The 26,276-nt window shown below is 42.1% G+C and overlaps 1 protein-coding gene across 5 annotated transcripts in view; it reads left to right on the plus strand.

Moving 5' to 3' along the window:
- The window catches only part of LOC126399021 (clathrin coat assembly protein AP180-like), a 44,873-nt gene extending 19,448 nt beyond the window's left edge, over nt 1-25,425 (plus strand). The window contains exons 10-25 of one of the 5 annotated variants that reach the window (XM_050058729.1): nt 59-132; nt 940-952; nt 1,045-1,175; nt 3,016-3,089; nt 3,338-3,352; nt 3,949-4,119; nt 7,572-7,670; nt 9,748-9,993; nt 10,245-10,319; nt 10,615-10,701; nt 12,445-12,510; nt 16,091-16,177; nt 18,579-18,640; nt 21,244-21,321; nt 21,425-21,536; nt 23,976-25,425. In XM_050058729.1, the coding sequence (XP_049914686.1) occupies nt 59-132; nt 940-952; nt 1,045-1,175; nt 3,016-3,089; nt 3,338-3,352; nt 3,949-4,119; nt 7,572-7,670; nt 9,748-9,993; nt 10,245-10,319; nt 10,615-10,701; nt 12,445-12,510; nt 16,091-16,177; nt 18,579-18,640; nt 21,244-21,321; nt 21,425-21,511 (1,365 nt within the window). In that variant the 3' untranslated portion in view covers nt 21,512-21,536; nt 23,976-25,425. The remainder of the gene's footprint in view (nt 1-58; nt 133-939; nt 953-1,044; nt 1,176-3,015; nt 3,090-3,337; nt 3,353-3,948; nt 4,120-7,571; nt 7,671-9,747; nt 9,994-10,244; nt 10,320-10,614; nt 10,702-12,444; nt 12,511-16,090; nt 16,178-18,578; nt 18,641-21,243; nt 21,322-21,424; nt 21,537-23,975) is intronic. The other 4 variants (XM_050058730.1, XM_050058731.1, XM_050058733.1 and 1 more) reach the window with 4 other exon arrangements.
- The last annotated feature ends 851 nt before the right edge of the window (nt 25,426-26,276 follow it).

The following is a 26,276-nucleotide window of genomic DNA, read 5'->3' on the forward strand; positions in this document are numbered from 1 at the left end:
GTAGGAGACAAGTGAACAGGATTATTTATTGATTTCACCCGTTTCGATTTTCTGTTAGGCTCCCAGCAGTATCCTGGAGAGTCTGGAAACACACATGAACGGCCTGGAGGATGTGAAAGGAGGAAAGAAGGGGTAAGACACTGTCAGTTTGAGTGCCTCTTACTCTCAGTGCGACACTCAGTGTGATGTCAGATCAGAAGGATTAGGATCGCTAAGAGCTGAGAAACTCCCTCTTTGTTTTTTTTTTTGTTTTAAAAAGTACATAACCAAGAGAAATGTTGGTAGAAACAGGCCTTAACAAGTGTTATGTTTCTATAATTTCCTTTAACCCTTCCTCTCTTTTATCCCCCTTTATGTTCATTTGGAATCACCAGTGAAGGGTGAGCATATACTGAATGTTTTGTTTAGAGTTCACTAACTTCTATAGAAAACTGTGTAGATCTGTTTTTCATTTCCCTCCCGCCAGGTAAACTCACACGTTATTCACATGTGAATTTTACTGCCTCTGTGATCTCCATGTGAATAAAAACATAACTGCACTACAGCTTACCAAGTCTACATGTGGAAATGTGTGTATTGATGTGATTACATGTGAGACACACATGTTTTGATAAACAGTAAGTCACCTCATGTGTATTATCACATACTGACATGCAATGTGAATCAGTATATGAAGGGTTTTTTCTCCAAGTTGAATTGATTATCAGCACAAATTATAAATATTTGTCGACAGAATGAGGGTATTTTAAACAATTGGACACACAGAATGCTGCTTTGGAAATGGACTCTTCATATGATCACATATGATGCAATCTGTCGTGCATATTTGTTCATGCCTTTAAAAATAAACCCACCAAATAATTCTCAGTCTGTGTCCAGCAGGTCCGTCTATTTCACGCAAAAGAACTAACTTTTCCCTCTGCTCCCTCACTGTTTCAGGTCTCCAACAAAGGTGAGATGCACGTTCAAAAAAGTCTGCATCTTTATTGAGCTCTTACAGTCTGATGCACCGCTATAAAAGGGGCTTCTCTGGCTATCTTTCAGGGGTCTCCGACAAACAATGTGTCTCCAACATCAACACCTGCCAAATCTTCAAATGCTGTTCCCGCACTGCAGCCTCCTCCTGGGGAGAGTGCTGCCGCTGCTGCTGCTGCTCCTGCTGAGCCAGCTGAAGAGTAAGTGACAGTAAACTCTGTGACCTCCTCTCTGACGCTCTGAGAGTCTAAACATTCGACAATAAATTGTGCGACCTTTGAAATGTTTCAGGATGTACCAATCTTATTTTTAGCCACACATATCAGTTGGTTGCTCCATCATGTTGGTCCAGACTGAAATATCCCCACAGCTATGTTAGAGGACACAAAGGGGCTAGGAAAGGATTATGTTTTGGCTTAAAATACCTGGTTTGCTTACCACAAACATGACTGGAAATGTCACTTGTCTTGAACAGCAGTTTGCTGCTTGTCAACTGTCTAACCTACATCTCACGCCATCCACTATCCCCTCCTCCTCCTCCTGATGACAAAGTCAATAAATATACATGTAACCTTAACTAGGGCTCTTTCATAATGATGATATGATATGCATGAAACATAAAAAAGTAACATCTGTGGTTTGCAGAAGCGTACAAGTCAACATTTTATTGTGGCGTCAGGGCAGATTAGCCTCAGCTGAAGGTTGTGCCACGTGCTTATTAATAATAATAATAATAATAATAGATTTTATTTATAACGCACTGTTAGCAAATGTTAGCATGTTAACATATCATTACATAGTTGAGTACAGCCTCAGATAGCTGTAGACCTTTACTCTTGTTTATGGCTATCACTGATAACAACTTGAAGGAGAAACACCCCGTCTTGTGATTTTAATGAGTGTTAAAAATAAATCATGTAGCCACCCTGTAATTTTGAGCCATTTCCTTGCTATCCATTTCAGTGATACTAAAATTGGGCAAGTAGTTTTTCCATAATCTTGCTAACAAACAGATAAACAAACAACCAACAAACAAATCTAATCAATTGGCAGAGGTTATAATATTTACCTCTTTCTTCAACAAGCAGATGTGAAGAATTAACCTCTGCAAAGCATGTTGGGGCAGCATGGTGCCCATTGTCGCCTCACAGCAAGAGGGCTCCTGGTTCAAACGCGCAGTGGGGGGTCCGAACCCAGGGTCGGGGACCTTTCTGTGCAGAGTTTGCATGTTCTCTCATGTCAGTGTGGGTTTTCTCCAGGTACTCCAGCTTCCTCCCACAGTCCAAAGACATGCAGGTTAATTGGTGACTCTAAATTGTCCGTAGGTGTGAATGTGAGTGTGAATGGTTGTCTGTCTCTATGTGTCAGCCATGTGGTAGTCTGGTGACCTGTCCAGGGTGTACCCCGGTTCGGACCACTTGACATACTGCTGTGTTGTGCTGTGGCCTATTCAAGTTCTGAACGCAACACAGGCTCCGCTCCATTAGTGCCGTGCTTGGTTATAATTGTCTCATACTTGGGACAAATGCGGCCCGAGCCGTGCTCTAGTGTGCTCACTTGTGTGTGTGTGCGTGTGCGTGTGTCTGTGTGTGCGCATTGGGGTGAAACTCCACCGTACGCGATACAGAGAGCAGAGGAGAATTGTAAACTTTCAACCATGAAGAGACAGAAATAACATGCCATCATGTACATAAGATAAATAACATAAGGCTATTTAGTTTGTTTAATAAAAGGACAAGGTATAGACCTGTTCTATAGTCCTGGATATGAAGCGTACATAGCGCCAAATAATATAACGGTAGTTTCTAAAGAGCTAAGCATGGCTCCGGCTGTAGCACACCTGTGGAGTGCAGCAGTGAAATGGGTCCCCGCTGAAACACACGAAAATAAAGAGCGGTTTTCGGTACGAACTGGTATACCGCCCAGCCCTAGGGATAGGCTCCAGCACACCCACGACACCTAACAGGCTAAGTGGTTCCAGAAAATGAATGAAAGCGTGGTGAATTGATTCTCTCTCTCTGTTTCTGTCTCCCTCTCCAGTTCCTTGTTGGACCTGGATCCACTGTCCTCCTCGGGTCCCTCAGCACCATCAGCTGCCCCCACGTCTTGGGGAGGTAGGTCTCCGTCCTTCCGTCAACTCAGCTGCTGGTTCAAAATAACGCAAATCCACATTCTGGCATTTACAGTATATTATGCCGCCATTACTGTGAACATCCACATAAAATGGTTTCACTTACAGTGTAGGAATAACCTCTTCAGCAAAGAAGAGTAAACTAACAGTCTTTAGGATCTGTCGTAAACTGTTTTAGCTTGGGCTTGAACTAACGTGTTTTCCTTGTTACCTTGCTCTCTGCCTCCATAGATCTTCTTGGATCAGGTGAGTCAGACTCTTCTCTTCACCTCCAGCCTCTAACGTTACTCTTGATGTGTAGTAGTCTTTCATCATCCTCCAGGACATCTCAATGTCAGTGATTTTTGTTCTTTCTGAGCCAACTCTGATCTGAAATTGAGGTGATCTGGAAACAATGTCAGAGTTTAAATCCAAACTAATCGTAAAGATAGACTGTAATGTATAACTGTGACATGGTTACCTCCCTGTTTGTCTCCTCAAGCTGTTCTCTTTAGTCTGAGTAGTCTCTTTGTTTCTCTCTGCCCTCTCTCTCCCTTCCCTCCACATACTCCATTGTCTGGTTTTGGTTTACAACGGGGGCTATTTTGGTTGGTTGTTTTTTATTTGTTGGTTACGACCGGATGGTGTTGGATTATTTAACTTTTAATTTTGTTAAAATTTTGCTTTGCTTGGTCAATTCCAAAAAATTCTTACCTGGCTTTAATTTGAATTGGACCTTTTGTTTTGACTTGCTTTTGTTCACTGTTGTCACGGTGACTCAACTGGTTCTTTTGGTTGCTCTTTTGGGGTTTATTTTTGGTACCTTTCTTTGGGGATTTCGAACGCCCTTTTGATGCTCGCAGAAATGGGCGATTCCTTGCTATCTGAACCCACCCTCACGGCAGAGCCCGCCCCCTCCCCTGCAGCAGCAACGCCCACTCCTGCAGCGGCAGAGCCGGGAGTCTCTCTAGCTCCTCCCACTAGCACAGCAACCGCCACCTCCCCTGGCGCCGCCAATATGGATCTGTTGGGAGGTCAGTGGGCTTCCAGAAAATTCTCTACGAAAGAATCACTCTGGGAAGCTCAACCCTAAAACCATCACACAAATATGATAACACAAAGATGACTGCATGCTCAGACACATACAGTATGTAGTCAGAACTATGCTGATTTATCACTGATACTGTCTGTACTCTGCTAACAACGGTGCATCATCAAAAACAGTGAAGTCTTAATGATGCACTGATGCGCACTGCCACCATTATCAACTGCCTAATGTGCCCGGAAAGTATTCAATATTTAATACATAAATAATTATAAAACACATTTTGTAAAATATATAAATGACCAGAAAAAAATGTAAAATAATTAAAGAATTTGACTCATTAGAGATCAGTGGTGTAGTGGAGTGTATACACAGGTATACAGGGTATACAGCCATTGGCACATATAGGAGAGTATACCCACTTTCTCCATAGTAACCTACACATCTACCTAGTAGTATACCCACCTCATCAACGACCACTACACCACTGTTAAAGATGTTATTTCATGACTTATTTTTTTATTTCATCATAGACAGTTTTATTTCAGAATTCTCTTTTTCCAAGTGTCTTTTTATTTCATAATCACATTTACCCTGTAACACTTTTACATCATGTCCCTTTATATTATAGTCTCACTTTTCGTAACAGTGTTGTTGTGAACACCCCCTCACCATTCAGCCAATCACATGCCTCCAGCCTCTACAACTGTGACCAGACTTAGCTAGTCTGGGGCCGTTTAGTGGCCGTTTTGGTAAGGAGCCGGAACTAGGGTGAGAGAGACAGGATCCGGAATTCGATGGATGCACCTTTCTGTCAAAATAAAAGCACCAAGCTAATAAAAATGTGGTGAAACTTTTTAATTTAAAGAGTATAATTTACAAGAAAAGCCTCAAGCCATTAAGTTAACCTTTTTCTTTTATTGTAAATCGATGGTGCGCCAGAATTTAAAGTTTTACTTTGGTGAATTTGGTGAATTCCGGATCCGCTCTCTAGACCAGAACCAGAGTCCAGACAAAATTCAGAGTGAATGGAAACCAGGCTCTTCCCCGTTCCTCGTACGTGAAGAGCCTGGTGACGCGAGGCTAAGACTTAACCAGGCAAGTAACTGTTGTCAGCTAGAGCAGTGGTTCCCAACTTGTGGGTTGCTGGGTTCTTTGTAAATGGACCGCAAGTGACTTGTGAACATATCAAGTTTGTAAAAAAACAAAAACAAAAAAACACCCTTTATTCTAAAGTACAGTGACAGCTTTTAATTTCAAGTGTCGGTTCCTGTTGTAGAGTGAATGACTAACAGACAGCTACTTGACAGAGATGGTACACTAGCTCGACAACATGTTCAAATGCAAGTATGACAGTGAATATCTATAGTTGGGAACCACTAAGCTAGGGCAAGAACAATGTCAGTTATTCCAAATCAACAAACAGGCGGCTGCTGCTGTAAATAAACACAATACACAGACACAGTAACTTCACCTCCTTTTATGCTAGGTAGGTATGTTTACATGCTACTTACCACGCTGGGTTGTGAGTTCAGATTATTATTACTGAGCATCAAAGTGAAAAGATAGTGTTAGCAGTGTTAGCTAGCTCCTGTTAGCTTGATTGACTACAAACCTCTGGTTGTGTGTCCTTGTGCAGTGCAGTGCTAACTGTGAAATAACCAGCTGGCTGCTCCTGTGGACCCAGTTGGCAAAGGCTACATTCACATAACAGAGCTTAGTGCTAATTTTTCCCCTAGATCTGATCTTTCTGTCTAGACTGTACACATTCATGTTTGAAGTGACCCATATTTGACATCTGTGTGACGTCAGATATGCCCTGAATCGCCTCATGTGCAAGCAATAACGTCACACACACGTGTGCTGAACGATTAACAAAAAATGTCACATTTGCAAGACAGGCATTTGGGGAAAAATAAATGATGTAGCGATGCAGGTGTACATCTCATAAATGATTTGCTACAGAGGTTTGATTATAATTCATCATATGTTGAAGATATAGATGAGAAGAAGAAGGAATACAGAAACCACAGCTAAAGCTTTACTAGCAGCCATTGCTGGTAGTTCCGTGGAGAGAGAGGAGTGGGTGCAGGAGAGGAGTCAGGAGTGGTGGGACCGCGATGTGGAGGGTTTCACCTCCAAAACTTAAATGTCCGGGGCTGCATTCCAATATGTCTGTCGGCGCCTCACAACAAAGCTGTCACAGCAGGACCAAAAATTAAGCAAGCTGTCCCCCACACAAAATGTCTGGCAGTCAGCTCTACTGGCTGGAACTGGGGCAGCGTACCGCAGCAGCAGTACAGCTGTAGGAGCCGTATGTAGTTTGGTGAATGATCTGAGCCTGCACTGTGAAGTATAACGTGGAAAACACACATGAATTTTAATATGAACGTTCTCACGGTGGTCGCATGGTCCGTAATCAGATATGTATCAGCTTTAAGACAACATATGGAAGTGACTCAGATCGGATTTTTATGTCCAGACTTCTCTCAACAAATCTGGTCTGTCTCACATGAGAGCAAAACATTTTGATTTGGGCCACATTTGCTTGTAATGTGAACGTTACAGGTGATCAGCTTTCTTAAAGAGAGGCAGGAGGCATGTGATAGGCAGAGAAGGTGAGAGGACAGTGACAGGTGACAACACTGCTGTCATGATGACACAAAACGTAACATTAAATCAAAGTATCAGTGGGGCAAATGTCATTATGAAATAAAAGACTTTTGAAAATGGACGATAAAAGAACTCCAATAAAACCGTCATGATGAAAGTAATGATGAAATAACATTTCTTAGTATTGAGTTATTTTATTGCACAAATGACTGCTTCATAGTCATTCATTTATTTAATATGTCCCCTTTGGGCCTCCTTACAAAATAGTATGATAAGCACAGAATCTTAATTTCTCTGTTGCACAAACACAGACACAATATTCCTGCACAAACGCTCACACACATGTCTGCATTATGTGATTATGTACAGCCACACACTCACCTTGGGCTTGCACATAAACATACTGCTACAGTCATTCTCCACATGCGTCTTGTTTGATAGGCAGACATGCTTTTCTTTGACCTCAGTGAAAAGCAATTCTATCAAACCCTGTCACATGGCTACAGCTACAGATGGCAGCTGTAACACTTGTAGATTTCAGGCTTATTCTGTTCTTTGTGCAGTAGATTAATCCTTGCTGTAGTGCCTCCTGTCTGTATTCCCATTTGTCTATTCACCTGTCAGTCATTAATGTCCTGTATTAATGCCGTAAGCTACCGTTTGAATACTTTTCTGTTGAATGCGCTAAGCTCACTTTTATTACCCTGATGCTGTCTTTTCCTCCTCATGTTTCCTGATTCCTGATTTTCTCTTTTCATCTGTTCTTCCTCGTCTGTCTCTGTCTCTCTGGGTGTCTCTGTCCTCTGCTGGGGTCTCTATGAACCCCAGATGCCTTTGCAACACCTGCTCCTGCCACTGAGGCCTCTGCAGCAGCAGCTGAAGGTGGGGCCGCTGCCACGTCTGCCCCAGCCGCCAACGCTGGAGCTGGTGGGTGACACAACGTCTGTCTGTGTCTGTTTGTGTGAGTGAGTTTGAGTCAGTGGTGGAAAATAGCTTAGTACGTGTTTACTGTAAGCGTGCTAGTTTTACACTGCAATACAGGAATAAAGCTCTTTGTTCATTCCCATGTTTTCTACATGGATCATTAACCGGTGGGGATGCTAACTTTATGCTAGAGACCTGTTAGCTTTAGCTTCTTTATTTTAGCATTATGTCATGTATGTACAGGGTTCTTATTTAACTTGATTGAGCTGGAAAGATTTTAAAAAGCAGCCAAAGGCAACATTTATAACCAATCTTGAAGCTAACATTAGCTTAATGAGCTTCCTAGATAGTGGCTATAGTTGTCCATGTTCCTTTTTCGGAAGACATTTTGACATATCAGAATAGGAAAACCAAAGGTGATGGTTGTGTGAAGACTGATGTCACTGTCAGAGAGAGGCTAGCTGTTTCTGCCTGTTAAATCAACTCACCTCCCGTCAATGCTACTGCAGCCTCCTTTTTGCTCCCACTTCCTTTCTCTTTACACATACACAGCCCTTCCCTTTGTCTGTGCACGATCACAAATGCCATCTGTTGCTGATTGGCTTGAATACTGATGTGTGGCTCGATCCAAACCACTTTGTTTCCCACATACAGAGCCGCGGCTGTGTATGCGCTCAGGATTATTTATCAGCATTTTATCACATAGCAGACGGCTAGCTGACCATGAGAAGTGTATTGGATTAGAATCACAGACTGCACTTTTAAGTAAGGCTTAAAAAGTTGGATTCATAATGGAATATACACTCACCGGCCACTTTATTAGGTACACCTTGCTAGTACCAGGTGGGACCCCCTTTTTATGTCTTGGTGGCAAAGATTCAACAAGGTGCTGGAAACATTCCTCAGAGATTTTGGTCCATATTGACATGATGACATCACACAGTTGCTGCAGATGTGTTGGCTGCACATCCATGATGCCAGCCTTCCGTTCCACCACATCCCAAAGGTGCTCTATTGGACTGAGATCTGGTGACTGTGGAGGCCATTGGAGTACAGTGAACAGATGCAGGTCGTCTTGACCATGTCTACATGCCTAAATGCATTGAGTTGCTGCTACATGATTGACTGATTGAGTCAGCTATTTGAGTCAACAGGCAGTTGAACAGGTGTACCTAATAAAGTGGCGGTTTAGTGTATCTATAATGTGGTAATGCTGCCTTTAATTAAGTGAAGGATCTGAATACTTTTTCCACCACTGTTTTGAGTGCCATGACGATGAAGGAAACAGATGTATAGTAGCTTAACCATAGGCATGATGGGACCCTGGGCCTGGACGTGTAGGAGTGGATTACAACTCACTTAAAATGAATCATGGTGGTTTCTTTCTTGTCATATGTTCAAAACAAAAATAAAAGTTTTTTTTTTGTTTGGGACTTTTGGGGCTCTGATATGGACAAAAAATACACAGTTAACAACAGTGACCTCACTCTGAAGCGCTGGCTCAGGGGCCCCCTGAGCTCTTAGACCCATTCGGTGATACACCCATGAGCCTAACAGGCCTGTATGTATTGGTGTTTATGTTCTTGTTGGTGTCAGGTTTTAATCAGTTTCATCACAAGGCTTTGTGCGGGGACAGTAGGCGTACAGATTTGTTATTGGTGTCAAGACGGTGCTATTGTTGTTACCATGGCGATCAGGGACAATACACTTACTTGTCTTGTATCTTTTGGCATCAGAAGATTTGTGCGTTTTCTGTTATGGAGAGACGTTGCCTGTGGCAGTTGTCTGGTTTTAATTGTAGTTTAACTGTGGTTTGTGTCTCAGGTTTATATACTGTGAAGGTGTTTAATATGTTTTTGATCACAGATGCTATTTTTAGCGGTTTCCACTGACAGCCGGAGTGTGTCGGAGCTGTGCACATTCTCTCCTATTGTTCCCCTTTTCTCCTTTCATGTTCATTGCTGTGTTTTCATCCTCTTCACATAAATCATGTATCTGTTTTATGTTGTGTTAAAGTCATTGTCTAACATCCTCCTTTCCTATTCATGTGTCACATTTCCTCCCCACCTCTTCCCCAAAGACCCCTTTGCTTCCTCGGATGGTAGCACCAACGCAGCGTCTTCAGGTCTAGACCTTTTCAGCATGATGACAGCAGAGAATAATAACCCGGGTAGCTCGCTGGATGCCTGTTTCACCTCTGTGGTGCCCCAGCCCTCCCCCTCCCCTTCCCCTTCACCGCTCTTCACCTCCGCATCCAGCACCATCACCACCACTGCAACCATTTCAGCTCCCAGCGCGGCCAACCCTGCGACTGATCTTTTCAGCGGTAAACGTTAGAGATGTGTGTGGTCCGGTGTTAACCTTAATGTCTTGTGCTCTTATTGATTAGCGCCTTCCTGAATTCCCTATCTGATGCTGCTTGTCATCCTCTCCCCTCCTTTATTCTCCTTTTGTGGTTTCATCAGACTAATGTGCTCATACTGAAGGTCTTTTTCAGTTGGCTGTTGTGTGCGAGAGCATCCTCACCATTTTAAAGCATTTTAATATTCCCGTCTCTGGGTGCGCATGTGTTCGTAGATCTCTTTGATTCCATGCCAGATACGAGCTTCACCAAAGCAGACCCCGCTCCCAGTGTTGACTTGTTTACAGCAGGTACCCTGTTGCACCCACCTCACTCTCATATCCTGTCTTGCCGTGTCTGTTCTCCAGCTTTGTCCTTGGCTTTGATCAGAGAAGGAGAGAACGAAAAGGAAATGAGATTGCTCTCTTATGGGTCAGCTGAAAGCTATTGAGCTGTCTGAAACATTTACTAAATCACTCTTTCCCATTCAAGCATGTTCTGCGTGCGCTGGTTTATAAATGTGCATTATGATGAATCACAGTTTGTGTGCGTCTACGTCCGAGTGTGTTTGGGCTCTAAACACCATCTCCACCTTGCCCTCCCCAGCGGATGTGTTCAGCTCCCCTGCCCCCATCCTGTCCTCCGCACCCCCACCCAAAATTGACACGGGAGCCATCATGAACCTGTTTGGTGGTGGGTAACTCATGTGACTGCCTGCTCTCACTCTGCCTCCCCTGTCCATGAATGCATCACGAGAAGAGGAGTACAATCTGGGAAACAAGTTTAACAACTGATATTAATTTTAGGCTTTATGGTCAGAAATACTGGGCGGATTTGTTGGTGCATGTTTGACTTTTGTTGCTATGGGAAATCATGGAGGTATAACAAGTAGATGAAACTTGAACCAACTCAGTCTCACTCCCAAGTCATCAAATACCGACACTTGGTCAGTGGCCCTCGGCGTCAGATACCAACACACTGAGGCACAGCAATTTTTTTTGCTGTGGAATTAGTGTTGTCACGATACCAAAATCTTTGTTTCGGTACCAATACCAATATGAATTTCGATACTTTTTGATACTCTTCAGTACTTTTCCTAAGGAAAAGTCCTTTTGGATACAAACCTTTAGAACAATAAATAGTAGGGGTGTAACGGTACCAAAAAAATCATGGTTCGGTAAGTACCTCGGTATGGACGTCACGGTTTGGTAACTCAAATGTTCCACCAAGTTTGTGTTGTCTCGTGTTGTCTCGTGTTGTCTCCCTTTGCGAGGCAGACTTTCTCTTGTCTTTTTTCACGTGCGCCAGCTGCGAATGTTGATACAGGTGTTGTCATACACACCACTTGTGCAATCTGTGCTCCAATAGGAACAAGAAAGGCGTTTGTGTGCATAAATGAGTAAAATAAATTAACTAAATTAATGAATTGAATCAATTTCAAAGTACCGGTATTTTCCAAATGCAGTAGAGTACCGTTTGGAATACTCTAGTACTGCGGTACTATTTTAGTACCGGTATACCGTGCAACACTATGTGGAATTAAGAGTGAGAAGGTCCGCATAGAGCGAGTAGGAGGGGAGGAGCATGGGTCATAGTATTAGGGCTGGGCGATATAACGACTATGTACAATAGATCGATATATTATCAAGCAAGATATAAATTAAGACAACACAGTTTATATCGATATAGGGTCAGGTTGCGTTACATAACACACACCAGTGTATATTTCTCTTCCGTCACACTCATCACAGCTCCGCCCCACTCACTCACTCACTCACAAGTTTTCCATCAACACTCAGAGACACAGAGCTGCTCCTCTTTTTAATCTGTCTGTTCAAGTGAACCTATAAACCTACACTCTGAGTTTACTTTGAAAAGGGACTGTGTGGATTTAACGAGTGGACACCGTGCATTTCCTATGAGAACAGAGGTTTACGTTAAAAAAAGACAATGCTTGTGAAGAAGGTAAACTGATGTGCTGTCCCTGGGTGTCCAAAATTGACTTGTAGGGCCACTGACCAAGCGTCAGTATGAATGTGTTATTATTTATGAACTTCAAGCTGCGACTTCAGACCTGGAATTCTGTTGGTTTTTTACTTTTGCCTTTTTTCCAGACCATAGTGATTTAAAAAATGCACGTGGACACTTTACTACAACTTTCAAATGACTATGGTATTATGACAAGATGTGTGTATGTGTGCGTATGAGTGTATGTTTTCCAAAAGCAATGTTTCCTGGTTTATTTAAATATACACATCATGTACCTGTGTATTCTGCCTTCCCGTCTAACTCTAAACACTTTGTTTGGCATTACCAGCGTGAAGCCGAAGCCTCACTATTACCCATTCTTTGCCCTTATGCTGCGATGGGAATGGCTCATCGACCTGCTCTGACCTGGCATGGCTTGGTTTGGTATATTTTGGGTTGACCTGCCAGAGTCCACAGGAGGAGATGCCACAGCCGCTGCTGCTCCTGCCGCCCCCGGTGCAGAGCTCATGTCAGGTAAAAAAAATAAATAGATAAAATGTGAAAGGTCACTCTGCATGTGTAGTTTGTACAGTGGAGGGAAGAGCAACACGTTGCAGATGTTTTACAGAAATATTTTCATTTCTGTAAAACACACCGTGCTGCAGCCATGGATGGATTACATAACGGACTTAAAGGGCACAGGGTTTGAATTTAAAAATCTTAAATCAGTCTTTTTATATTGATTAATTGTAACCCAAATCCAGTCTACAACTCCAATATTTGTTTACTGTTTCCTTCGTGTTATAGCGGCACAGCACACTGGGGCTACAGTAACATTTCATTCAAACACAGTCACATTAGTAAAGCTATTTAAATAAGTTTCGCAGCAGAGTAGCTCTGCTTTAAGAAAATATAACCTGCATGTCAGGCTTTCTCTGACAGTTTTATTTTATATAGCGTGCTTCTTCATCTCCAGTGTGAACTGCATACTGAAGTTAAGGTGCTGTTTTTCAGCCAACAGCAGAATCAGAGAGCTCTGGTTCACCAGCAAAATGTTGTTGAAAGAGACATTGTTTGTTGTGTTTCAGTCTGGATGTCTTGCTACTCTATAGGAGGGGTGGGGGCCTTTTACACGTTTGCGCCTCCTCATAATCCGTCCATGACTGCAGCTCTTGTTAATCCATTAGTAGCTGCATGCGGCCTTGGTGTTGTCCTTGTAATAATTTGTACTTCAGAGCCACTTTATTGACATCTTCCTTACAGTTGTTTACAGTAGTGACTACGTTTACATGCACAGAATATTTTTACCCTTACTCTGAAAAAGACAATATTTCTACTAAGTTGTTTCCATGGCTACTGAAAATGAAGATCCCACTAATACTCCTGTTTACATGCAGTTGGACATACTCAAATTAATGTGCTCTAATATGTTTATCGCCACAAAAAAGTGTTCGACCAGGCAAACACAGCCTCCCTCTTTCATTCTTTCAACCACCCCCTTGAAAAGGTTGGCGTTGCGATATTTGCACATATCCAAGTCTTTGGTAATGTTTGAAAGTAGGTGTGTTTCTCCTTTTGCCCAGAAATGTGGGCTTTCCTTTTGGGCATGCAGCTCTACCACAGCCTTGCAAAGTTTTGGTGAGTGTACAACGTATCCATGGCAACACACAGAGATAAACATAAACAGGGAAGGGGCCATGTGTTGCAAACTTTCGGAATAAGCCTAATTTAGACACATATTCCCAATGTGCTGCGTAAAGCCCAGTTCAGACCAAAGATTTGTGATGTGATGAAGTAATTTTAGAACGTTGCAGAGAAAAGTTGCAGCGGTGTGAACTGGCCATTCTGAGCTCGACTCAAGCCGGCTGATGGTGTCACCTGCAACTAAGCTAGTCAGTTCGCTGGTTGCTGGTTTTAGAATATAAAGCACGTCACCTGTTTCAACAGCCAATCAGCTTGTAGTGAAGTCCACTGGTCAGGTCAAAATGACTGCAGACGGCTAGTTCGCCCTCTGTTTCCGTCTTCAAGGTGTCGTTGTTGGATGGTGGGTAGCTGCTGCTGCTTGCTGTACGTGCTTATGCCCTCACACACACACATTCTCATTGACTGATAAATAACGCTGGTTAGCCAGTATCTCACTATCACTCTCCTCATTCATATTTTAAGAAGCTACAAATTATATTAAGCCACAAAATAAACCTGAAAAGCTGCAAATCAGAACAGAAGTACAGAGAGTTGTTGCATAGAGATGATACAACGTCTCATCTAGTTGCATTGGTGTGAACCAGCAGACAGCGCATTGCAAGTAGATGCCTGTTTCAACTTGTCTCAAATCTTTGGTCTGAACTGGGTTTAAGCGTCCTAAGGATGTTCCTAAAACCCAACATATGTCGTCATATTCCACGCGTCTTTGTCGGAAAATGCAGCATTTGGAAGAACACCTAATTCTGAGAATCCAAATGGAATATACTGTTTCCATTACCTGTATTAAAATTCATAATACTGTCACATTCAGAATAATAGTGGCATATTGATGTGCATGTAAACGTAGTCAGTGTTTGCCTGGTCACAGTGGCTGTTTTGTGGCGTCAGTCAGTCACTGTTTCTATTAACTTTGGTAACAGTTAATGAAATGGTTAACTGTTAGCTAATCTATGTTTTATGTATTTATATATTCATTCTCACACTGAATACCAACTTGTTATTCAGTTAAAAACTGATTTGTTTTAACTGTCATTGGTTCAGTATTGAAGCAAAGTCACTGTGGAGTCCTACAGATTCAAACTACATCCATATATGGTTATATCAACGTCATCACCGCATCACCGTCATCTGCATAGTACTACTGTGGTCATTGCTCTCCGGGGGGAATTCCTCCCGTCGATCTTTGCCACCTTTTTCCACCGCCGGTAACCGTGGTAACAGTTACCATGGCAACGTGAACTCCCTGCTCACCTGGTTGCTAGTCATCTCCTGTCCTGTGCTATGGGGTCTTCATGTTATATATCTGACGGTCTGCAATACTACTGCTTTGAGGCTTAACTCGTTCTTTCCCCTCTCTTCCTGTCATTCATGCGATAAACTCTCATGGTTTCATTGTCACCCGCTCCTTTAAAACCTCATTGCATTTTTTTCTCTCTCTGGCATCTGTGCTTTTTTACTTTCCCCTCAATCTCTCTCTCTCTCTCTCTCTCTCTCTCTCTCTCTCTCTCTCTCTCTCTCTCTTTCTCTTTTCCTCCCTCTCCCTCTCCATCTGGCTCTTGGGCTGGCTCATTGCTTGCTTCCTGCCATTTGATTGGGTGAGTTTCCTTGCTCTTTAACACGCTAATTTCCCACAGTGCACTGCTGCATTGCAGTGGTGCAAGGCAAGCTCAGCTGCACTGTCCCTTCCACCACGAGATGCTTGACGGTTACAGAGAGTGTGTGAAGTAGCAGTATTGTTTTTTAGTGCTGCTTTAGCAATTAACCCAGCTCCTCTGTAGCTGTAGTGCTTTTGCTCTCATCATAATTTCTGCAGCAATCACGCACACACACACACACACACACACACACACACACACACACACACACACACACACACACAGTAGAAGCCTCGAAATGATTCAGATGTACTAACAGGCATTTAAAATGTATTCTCACTGTGCATGTTGTTATGATGGTACAATGCTGCTCTATTTTTCACAGTTACAGTCACAAATTCTGCTTTATACTTATCCCACATACACATTTTTAAAGTTGGACTAGTTCTTACTTTCTATGGCCATATTGCAGATTACCATAGTAGTAAGCAGCTGACCCGACAGATGTCTCCTGTAGCAGATATTTTACACACAGTCTACACTGAAACCATTTATGCTCACCTAAATACACTGAAATAGCCTTTACAGTTTGCTGTAGATGTTATTTAATTTCTTATTTTATGATATTAACCTCTCCAGCTCACATGCCAATGCTCCCTTCTTCTCTCTGTTGTCATGGAGACATCTATTGGTTGTCATGGTAATCCCCAGTAGTAAGGAGGACTGCTAGTATGAGGATCGCTTGCACTGAAGGATGCTAATATCTCCCTCCCTCTCCCTCCTTTTTTCCTTCTACCCTTCCTTCCCTCCTGTAGTATTTGATGGACTAGGGGATGTAATGAAGCCCACTTTGACCCCTCAGGCGGGGGATGTTGACACCTCCATGGCTAACATGGCAAGTAGTAAGTAGTCATTTAGACTTCATAGATATGGATTTCAGTACTTTGGGAAATACGCTTATTCACTTTCTTTGTGAGAGTTAGATGAAAAGATGGATGGCACTCTTCTGTCTGTTTGATACATACACTGAGTATAAGAAGTGGACATAGCTGTCCCATCGAAGGCTCCTTTAAATGCAGGAAATGTTGCCTTCTTTCCAGAATTTGGAGCATGCAACAGATGAGTCCTTAGTGGCCCAGCCTATCCCAAGATGCATTGCGCGCCAGTGACGATTATATATTGAGTTAACTAACAGTTGTTAACTAGCTAACGGTTAACTGTTATACTATTAGCTAAAAGCACACAGCTTTAACAATCTTAATTTAATAGGTTAACCTGAAAACGGTCCATCAGCCTGAAATATATCAAACAGTGGTGAATCATCTCCTCGAGTATTATTACAGTCTCTGGGTCCATCATTTAGTGCTAACTAAGTTACTAGCTTACTCCTTATTTCGTCAAGTGCAGCTGGTTGCCAGGTAACAGGAACGCTAACAGTTTCTGGGCGAGCAACTGGTGATGCAACCAGGAAATCCTGCGCAGACCAGACTGTCCCATTTTGGAGACCATTCAGTTTGGCAGATGCGTTCCTCAAAGGACGTGGCCGACGTCCACCGCGAAGGCGGCGTCCTTCAAAGGCTGCAGCCCCTGAATTGAGATACAGCCAGTGACGCACCCTTATCAGCTAAGGCTAAAACTAGCTAGCATGGTTAGCAAGGTGAATTTATAATTAATGTTAACTGCTATTATGCTAATGTTGGCTAGCAGAAAAAACAGGCTTAAAACAAAATCTGCTTACCTTGAAAAATGAACAGCAGACTCCTTAAACTGCATTTTTGTACAACTGAACGCTGAATAACATATTTAGTGACCAAAATGTTACAATTAACTTTCATGAACTGAAAAGTTCCAAGACGAAAAACACAGACTGCACCCAAAAACAAGTTATCAGCTATTTGAATGTACAGATTGAAGAAGACATAAAACTAGTGATTGAGATCATAAACTTATTAGTAAGATGTTTACCGAGGTAATAAACCAAGTGAGAGATAGGCTCATTTTCTCAAAGACTTGTAGTCTACAATTGGAGATCTTTTTGCAGCCAGTGGAGGCGCCTCCTACTGGTCATTAAAAGAATGCAGGTTTAAGTCACTTCCAACCTGGAGGCTACGTCCACTTCTTTTATAGTTTATGATTAAATAATATGAAGCTTCTATCAGAATCTGGTAAGCCTATAGGCTTTTCACACTGCATTCTCTCGGGTTGACCCTAGAGACCCTTTTCACACACACATTGTTAAACCAGGGTTAACTTAAGCTCAGGGCTATACGTTAACTCATGTTAACAGTCTAAAATTCTATTGTTTACTTAGCCCTGTTTCACACTGGCAGCTTTTAGCCCTCAGTTGAGTCCATTATCAGGGGATAAACCTGCAATTTTGGGGCTAACCCTGCTCCAGAGCCTGGCCGGCAAGCCCTAGGCTAAAGCCGGGATAAGCCCACCTCGACTGTGTCAGGACTGTGCCAGTGTGCACTTCTTCTTAAGCAGTATGAAAAGCCTTCTAGCTGACCATAAAGAATCAAAACAGGGGAAACAGCTGGCCTTGTTCTGTCAACTGTAAGACAATATCCACCTACCAGCACCTGTAAAGCTCCTGAATTAACAGATTATATCTTGCTGGTTTAATTTGTTAAAAAAAAAAAAAATCAAAGTGCTCAGAAAACTGCTCAGAGCAAATAACCCCCTATTAAACAGCAAATTTTTATTTTACACTTCAGTTTTTGTACAGATTAAACAAACAAGATATAGTGTATTAAAGAGTGAGTTTAGTGGTGCTGGAAGGTGGATTTGTTACTGTTAGAGTCGGGCTATGTTTCCACTGGTGTTCCATTTTGTTGGAACTGATTGGTAGCTGTAGCCTTACTGAACAGACCAATCTGAGAGTGGTACAAATGTGGTTTAATCAGCGTATTTCCCAAAATTTTGAACTCTTTCCTGAAGGCTTAGAGGCAGGTGGCGATCAGCTTATAGAGACTGGAAGCAGTGGGAATCAGCTAGCATGGATCTGTCCAAAGTCTGTCGAGAAAAAGTTGCAACACTTAACTCTCACATAAACTACATGTTGGGATTTTTACATTTATGTTTGGCTACAGATTTTTAAAAAAGGAGATACAACATGTTAAATAGTGACCTTTAGAGGTGCTGTGGTAGGCTAGCTGTTTCCAGTCTTTATACAGAGCTAATTGCCTCCTGACTCCAGCTCCATAATTACGTTTTATACATCATATGTTGTCACTATAATGTCAGTAAATGAAAACAGTGATTTTGCAGTACTCTCTGTGTCTCTCTGTCTTTCTCTTTCAGATCTCACAATGGGAACCGCAGCGGCACCTCAGGTAGCTCCCCCCTGTTGGGGTGCTCCCATGGTAAATGTTGTCTGTGTCTTATAGCATGGAGTGGAGCCGCATGGCAGCAACAGACAGGGCATAGCAGCAATCACAAGCATTGCCTTCATCTGGCTCTCCAGGTTTCAGGTCCAAACACAGACCCAGGAAACTGAGAGGCGTGGCAGTGAAGAAACAAGACTTATAGCAAACCTGTAGCAACCTATAGCAAACTATAAGTAACTGGTGGATTTTATTTAAATGACACTTCTCAGAGAACCTCTAACAAAGCCCATTCACTGGTGGCAAATGTTAAGAAAATGGTTCCAAAGGCCAGATTTAAAGGTACTGTATGTAACTTTATACATGAATTAAACATTTTTATTCCCAACAGATTTTAATGTAACTAAAAAACGGAGACCGTCCCCACCTTTCTTGGTTGCCTATTAGAGCCTGTGGACTGACTTCTAGGACTCTGGCCAGATCCAAAGGATGTGCCGTTATTCGCGGTGTTGAGCCTTGGCTTTCTTCAGCTCCACTACAGCGCTAACAGTGTGCAACACTAGCTAACGTTAGGAAATATATGGAGTCTGTTAATATCAACAAACGACCGGCACCCACCTCTTGGTTGCCTATTAGAGCCTGTGGACTGACTTCTAGGACTCTGGCCAGATCCAAAGGATGTACCGTTATTTGCGGTGTTGAGCCTTGGCTTTCTTCAGCTCCGCTACAGCGCTAACAGTGTGCAACACAAGCTAACGTTAGCAAATATATGGAGTCTGTTAATATCAACAAACAACCGGTACCCATCACAACACAGAATCCACATATGCTGCATTTCCGGTATAGACATTTTGCAGCGGCAACCCGGCCAAGATCAACCTTTACTTAACGCCCTGTAGGAAATCCAAATCCAACAGAGCAAGACTGAGCACCTAAGAAATGGGGGTCTGATCCCAAACTGACTCTCAACGGCCCAGAGTCCCCCTTCTGTTGCTGTAGCTAGACGGATTAGACATCTCTGTGAACCCTGGGGCTGGAATTTGCACTGGCTGATTTGGAGTTGCTACAGCAGCTAAAGTCCAAGCTAAAGTCCACTCTCCTCCCGTAGAAGTAGTGTCTAGTAGCAGGGAGTGAAGCAAAGGGTCCGCAGGCTGGGCTAGCTAGCTAACTCTTGTCTTATTGGTGTCTGATAAACAGTAAAACCATCAAATTCAGTGCCCCATATCATCATTTAAGTTACCCACTCGGTGCTGAAAATAAATCCTAACATTACAGGAAGTGCTGACGTGTTAAATATATTGTGATAATGTTAGCTAAGGTTAGCTTGCTTGTTAACGTGGATGAAATGTTAGCTAACTAACATAGCAAAATACTTTCTTGAATGATTAACATCTTTCTATTTATCCAGACTCCAGACTTGGTAAGATGGATATCTTGTCATTTGCAAATTACTTTATCAGCTAATGTTACGAAGCAATGAACACCAGATAAATGCAGCCTAGCATAGTTGCAGCTAGCTCTCTACTTTAGCTTGCTTGCTCACTAATGTTATCGCTAGCAAAATCATATTTTAATAATAACTAGATACCGGGTGCCAAGATAGCACCTATGCATGCTAACAGAGTTGCTCACCTTATGTATACGCCAAAAAGTTTTCTAGCTTCCAGGTTTACTTCCATGGTATGCAACCCAAGTAGTGTTTCTCCTGCTAGCCTTGTCCACCAGTTCCCACTCTTTTCATAGACTTTACATTGTGATGGGATCTTGCCTGCAGGTGACTTAAAGGTCTCTGCGAGAGGTGTCACTAAACACAAGGATTTTCTGAAAGTTACATACAGAACCTTTAAGCAGACTTCAACATGCAGTCTGGCTCAAAGTCATTGTTATATTTCTGGAGTATCTACTGGAGAGTGATGAAGAGGCAAATGATAGTGCCAAATAAAGAAGCTGTTGCTTGGAAACAGCTTCTTCTTCTTTTAAGTTTATATTTCCTTTCAAGCCTGTTCGAGTCCAGGCACACCACTCAGCTCTCCCCCTCATAGCAGAACTCACCCGTTCATTGACACATTTGCTTCTTCTGGGTATTTCGGTTGTCTTTTTGGTAACAACAGAAATGACACTCATCTGAAGGCTACCCGCAAAAAGCTTCCTCTCTGCTCTTGTGCTCCTGCGCATGTGTAAACAAAGGAGTATTATTAACTGTTAGGTGAAGTTAGGGCTCTTGTGTTTTTTGTCGTGTGCCTTTTTCTGTCCAGGTTTGGCGTGTCTGTCCGTCCCCACTATCACTGTCATGTGTTGCTTTTACGCATTGTGTGATTTTTTTGACATTTGTGGGTTGTTTTGCAGTGTTTGTGTGTGTGTGTCTGTCATATATGTAGTGTAGTAACATCCCAACTCCTCTCCCTCCCCTCCACACCTTTAGACCGTACCCATGGGTGTTCCTCCTTTTATGGGGACTCACCCCAGCTTCAGCATGGTAAGACCACCAGCCCAGTAAGGTCTGGTAATGTCACCTGACCCAGTCTGGACATTACAGGACACTGATGGACAATTATCCCTTTAGGTGGCCCTCACACCCATCAGATGGCCGACACTGTGTCTTACTGTCTCTTTTTCTTTTTCCCTCCGTCTGTCTCTGTAAGCCCGGGGCACCAGGAGCTCCCATGATGCCCATGGTGAGGCCAGGCTTTCCTGCGACTGGGGCGACCCCCGGAGCACCGGTAACACACTCACTCTTATATTGATTATACACGCTCGTAAACATGAAGGTCACAGTCGCTTTGATAAAAGGAGTTTAAGTGCTAAATGTAGATGTGTCTGCAGATGTCTCCTGGAGCAGCCCAGAGCCCCAGAAAGCCTCCACCACCGAGGAACGCTCTGGATGACCTCAACATTAAGGACTTCATGTAGACTGACTGACCTGTAAACCCCCAAGGTATGAAGAAAGCCGCAGCTTAAAGAATTGAGATGGATTCTTATCGTCTGTCATGTCATAGCAAAGATTATGGAGCAGAATCCTCTGTTGCACCAGGGAACATTAGCCACATGTGAGCTATGTTTAATCCTGTAGTCTTGGCCAGCTAATGCGCCTTGAATGTGACGTTTGAAGAAAAATATGAAGTGTCACAGGATGATTAAAGGTAGTGACGTTTCTCCTTTAATTCCTGTTAAATACTGGATACTCTCACTTCTTCAGGCCTTTAAAACAAGTCCTACAACCCATACATTGTTTTTTTGTTCCATGTCGTTTGGTCCTAACTCTTAATATGACTCACAGGAGCATTTTCTAGCAGGAGAGCAACACAAAAATAACACATGTTAACAGTTACCGTTTTCAACATGTGGTTAATGTTGTGAAATGGTCACAGTTGGGTTTAGGAAAGGTCACAGTTTGGGTCATAGACTGTACATAAAGATGGACGACATGACAGCTTCTGAAAAGTGAAGCCAAAACATCTCCTAGTTGCTGGCTGCAGTACAGGTTATAAACTCCGCCCCCCTCCATGTTAGCAGATGGGACATGGGCCAAACTAAAAACTCAAAGTACACATTGAATAGAATTTCCCAAAGATGGTTTCCATCATTTTATGTAGGTCCTATCACACTGATGTTTGTTTTTCTGATAAGTTTGCTATTATTAGTAAGTTGATGCCATAAAAAGGGGACGTGAAGTCAGGATTGACAGCTCGTGATTGGTTTGACAGTCATATCTGGGATATATATTGGCTTTATTTTGTACAGTCAGAGAAAGTGGAGACGCATTGTCCATCTTTATATACAAATATTGGTTTGGGTTAAATAAAGTATGTTGTTACAGAACTTCAGCTATGGAGCATCATACACAGACCTACGTAACTTGATGTGAACTAAGTACAATTATATATATATAATTATATTATAAAATAACTCAACGCTAACTTTTGGACTGTTGGTTTAACATGGGACATGAACAGTGGTCTCATGGGTCGAAGTCCTGTGTCTTCCTCGACCATCTTCCCATGCACTTTGTCATTCTTTGTACTCATCATCTTACTTCCTCCTTTGTTCCCACCATAATACTTACGGTCAGTAGAGGTCGCCACCTTACAATAAATGTCAATATAGATCATTAAAAGCTGCTAGAACAAACGACCTATGTGGTTGTGTTGTGGGGATGGCGGTCTCCTTTAAAAATACTGCAAATTATTAATCTCAGAAAGGAAATGTATTTTTAGTTGAACTGCTCACAACATATGTCCACATCAAAGACAGGAGCTGTGACGAGAACACAGGTAGACATCCTCTTGATTTAAAGTTTACTTATCATAAGTAGCACTAACAGGGACGTAGGATTTGTTCAACACTGGGGGGGACACGTATGAAACAGGGGGTTTAGGGGTTCCCCGCCAGAAAAGTTTGAGTGCAAAACAATATCTAGCATTCAGGTGATTTTTATGCTCCAATTTTTGCCTTTTCTGCAACAATTTATGGTGAAAATGTCTTTAATTTTTGTTTCCCCTGCACCTTTTCTGAATTCTAAACCTATGAGTGCTCAACCTGTGAAAACAGTTGCATAATGTGTACTGTGACTCTGTAGGGAGCTTTGTCAAGTCTGAGAGGATAACATCATCGTGCTGCTGTCACGTTATCTCGGCTTGGCCTCGGAGATTGTAAATCTAAAACAGGAAGCTGGTGTTGCACACTGAAGGTTGTGAAAGATGTGAATTAACCAGGCTGGGAGGTTCAGATGAAAAGATACTATTAGTTGCATCAGAGGAAATACAGGACCCAGCTTGGCCCTAACTACTGACTAAAAGTCAAGATGTCTGCTTTAGGGGTGTAGCTGTGTACCAGTGTTGATGATAAACGTGATTTTTAAAAAACAAAATATTGATATAATGTTAGTCATACACAAATGATAATATCATATAAATAATCCAGTGCCACTCAAATCATTTCCGTTTCTTTCTGTTCTCACATTGTTTCCCGTCACCATCTGGTGCCTTTTCACTGTCCATTAAGTGTAACTGCTCCTCTCTTTGTGCGATATTGTGAAGTTATGGTTATAGACTGTCTCTTCATCTCCCTACACTTGTATTTTGAGCATAATTTATTTACCAAAAAAAGAGGGGGAAAAAACACAATAAACAAAGTTAAAGATGAATTTGGCTGATTGTTATTGTGAACTCTTTTGGCCGCAGTAATCGTGTGGTGAAAATCTGATATCGTATCGTCCTAATCTGCGTCAGTGTTGAACATTCCCTGTGTCTCTGTCTCTGGAAGCCCTCATTCTCCCTCTCTGTCTCACCTGTCAGAGCATATATAATTAGACTTCACCTATTTCTGTTGAGAGCACTTGCTTTAATTAAATCTTCTCTCTCTCCGTCCTCTGCAGGTTTGTCATCGTGTCTGGAGCTCTGTGGATGTGGATGTCTGCACTCCCCCCACTGCCTTCCCCTCAGTCATGCCCTCAGCCCCCCCCATCTCAGCCAACCAGCCATTACATCTGCGATCTCTGCCCTCTGACCTCCTACCACGCCCCCCCCCCCTCCTAAAATAAAACCTGCCCTCCTTATCTAATGTTGTAGCACAACTGTGAATGTGAACCCTAGATACAGAAAAACAAAACTCCGTTTATGTGTGTGTGGGTGTGCGTGTAACTCAGTGTTAACCTTTACTTAATATACTACGGAAAAATGAACAAAAAAAAATAAATAAATGTGTATTTAGATTCATTCTGGATTTCCGCGTATCAGCTGACTTGGAATGGTGGATAAATGTTGGTTTCTTTGCGCATCTCCCAGACGAGGACCGTGTTGTTTAAATGTGGACTGTGTTCGGTGTGTGTAACTTCACTGGCCAACCCCGACTCCCACTCCTCCACCCCCCCAGTTGTCCAAAAACTAATACTGAGCTATGTTTATGTCATTAAAAACTTGGTTGTACCTATATCTGCTCGGCCATCCATCCTCCCGCGTGTCTACTTCCAACAAAATGTACCTGAAAACAACTTGCGATCGAATCTGGACTTATCATCGAACACATCAAGTTGTGTTCAGTTTCATTTTTACTTTTGTTTTTTTTTTAGGGATCGTGTGAAACATGCAAAAATTTGTGAACTGTGTTCGAATTGACATATGCATTTTAGACTGTTTTAAATGATAGATTATTTTCTTTATTCTTTATTTTGTGAGAAAAAAAATGTATCATATATTTTTAGTTAAATTATAAGGTTGAAATAAGGCAAGTAGACTTTAAAAAAAAAAATCCCCGCCTTCTTTGTACATACCTCTCAATCTGTAATCAGAGGCAGTATTGAATGGAAACTTCGCCCCGAGTGTTTACTGTTGCGCCCCCAGCTGGTGTGGAGTGATACTGCATCGTAGCATGCGACAGGTCAATCTGGGATGCATCAAACTCTCAGAGAGCTCCTTCCTCCACATAAGACGTTAAGGGAAGGAAGTGTTTGTGTATGTGATTGGGATGTGGCCTCTGTCCTCTCTGCAGCAGCGCTCGGTACATTTGTTCACGTGCTGCAGGTCTGGAGGACTCTCACTGTAAAGCACTCAAGTATACGCTGGATGTTCTGTGTGTTGTTTATTTCCAAAAGTGACTGTATCTTAATCCATTGTGGCAAGTGTTGAAAGAAAAATAAAGATGACTACGACACGTTTAAAAAAAAAAAAAAGAAACAATGAGAATGTGGATAAATAATGTTTGCTAAGTATTCAACATGAAGGCTGTGTTGTTTTTCTTTGGGTTATTATGGATGGCATCGTTCTTTCTCCCTCACCCCCACCTGCATGTGAGTCCAAATGAGATGCAATAAAAGACAAATACACTGATCCAAACGACCCTCACGGCTCATCACTGATCTTTGTTGAAAACTCAACATTTTTATTTGTTACCAGCATGAAATATTTTAAAAAGAAAGTTGTTTTTGTGGCATGAACATTTCAGATGCTGTAAAACTTCAATTCACAGCCCGGGCTATTTACTTAAATCACTGAAATCAACAGGCCCATATATGGGACAGGCCTTTAATTTCTTACACAAACCTTGCTCAGCAATCAGTCCCTCCAGGATCTCCCGGCCAAAACTCCTTGAATTTGTGGCCAATTTGCTCAAAAATTGCGTTTTTTTTTTCTTTTTTTCTTTTATGTGATTTACTTGCGGGAAATTGCGGGAAATGATAAAAATTGCGGCTAATGACAAAAGGAGAAAAAAAGTGCGATTTTTTTTTTTCCAATTACTACCTTGCTATAATAATCATACTGAATAGGCCTATTACAAAAATAGCTGCAAATTTTATTAGTTTCAAAACATGGACTCCAATAATGTTGCAAAAAATCCTGAGTGAATATCGTAGTTCTCAAACCAGACAATGTGACTGTAAAACAACATGTAAGCTACATCTTCTGTAAACAACATTTTTATCGCAGTTTTTTGCGTGAAATTGCGGCAAATCACAAAAAAAGCTTGGGAAATGATCGGGAAATACAATCATATGAATATTACTTGTATGAAAATTAGGTTTCAGATAATATATCAATTATGAATCATTAATTTGATCTATCTACGACAGACAGCACATCAAAGAGAGAGTGAGTTATGGCACAGCACCCGGCATAGACACAACACCACAATCCTCACAACTTGGATTAATTATTATGAAAAACCCTTTTGATTATTTTGA

Source organism: Epinephelus moara, chromosome 12 (genome assembly GCF_006386435.1).
Source record: "Epinephelus moara isolate mb chromosome 12, YSFRI_EMoa_1.0, whole genome shotgun sequence".
Lineage (NCBI taxonomy): Eukaryota > Metazoa > Chordata > Actinopteri > Perciformes > Serranidae > Epinephelus > Epinephelus moara.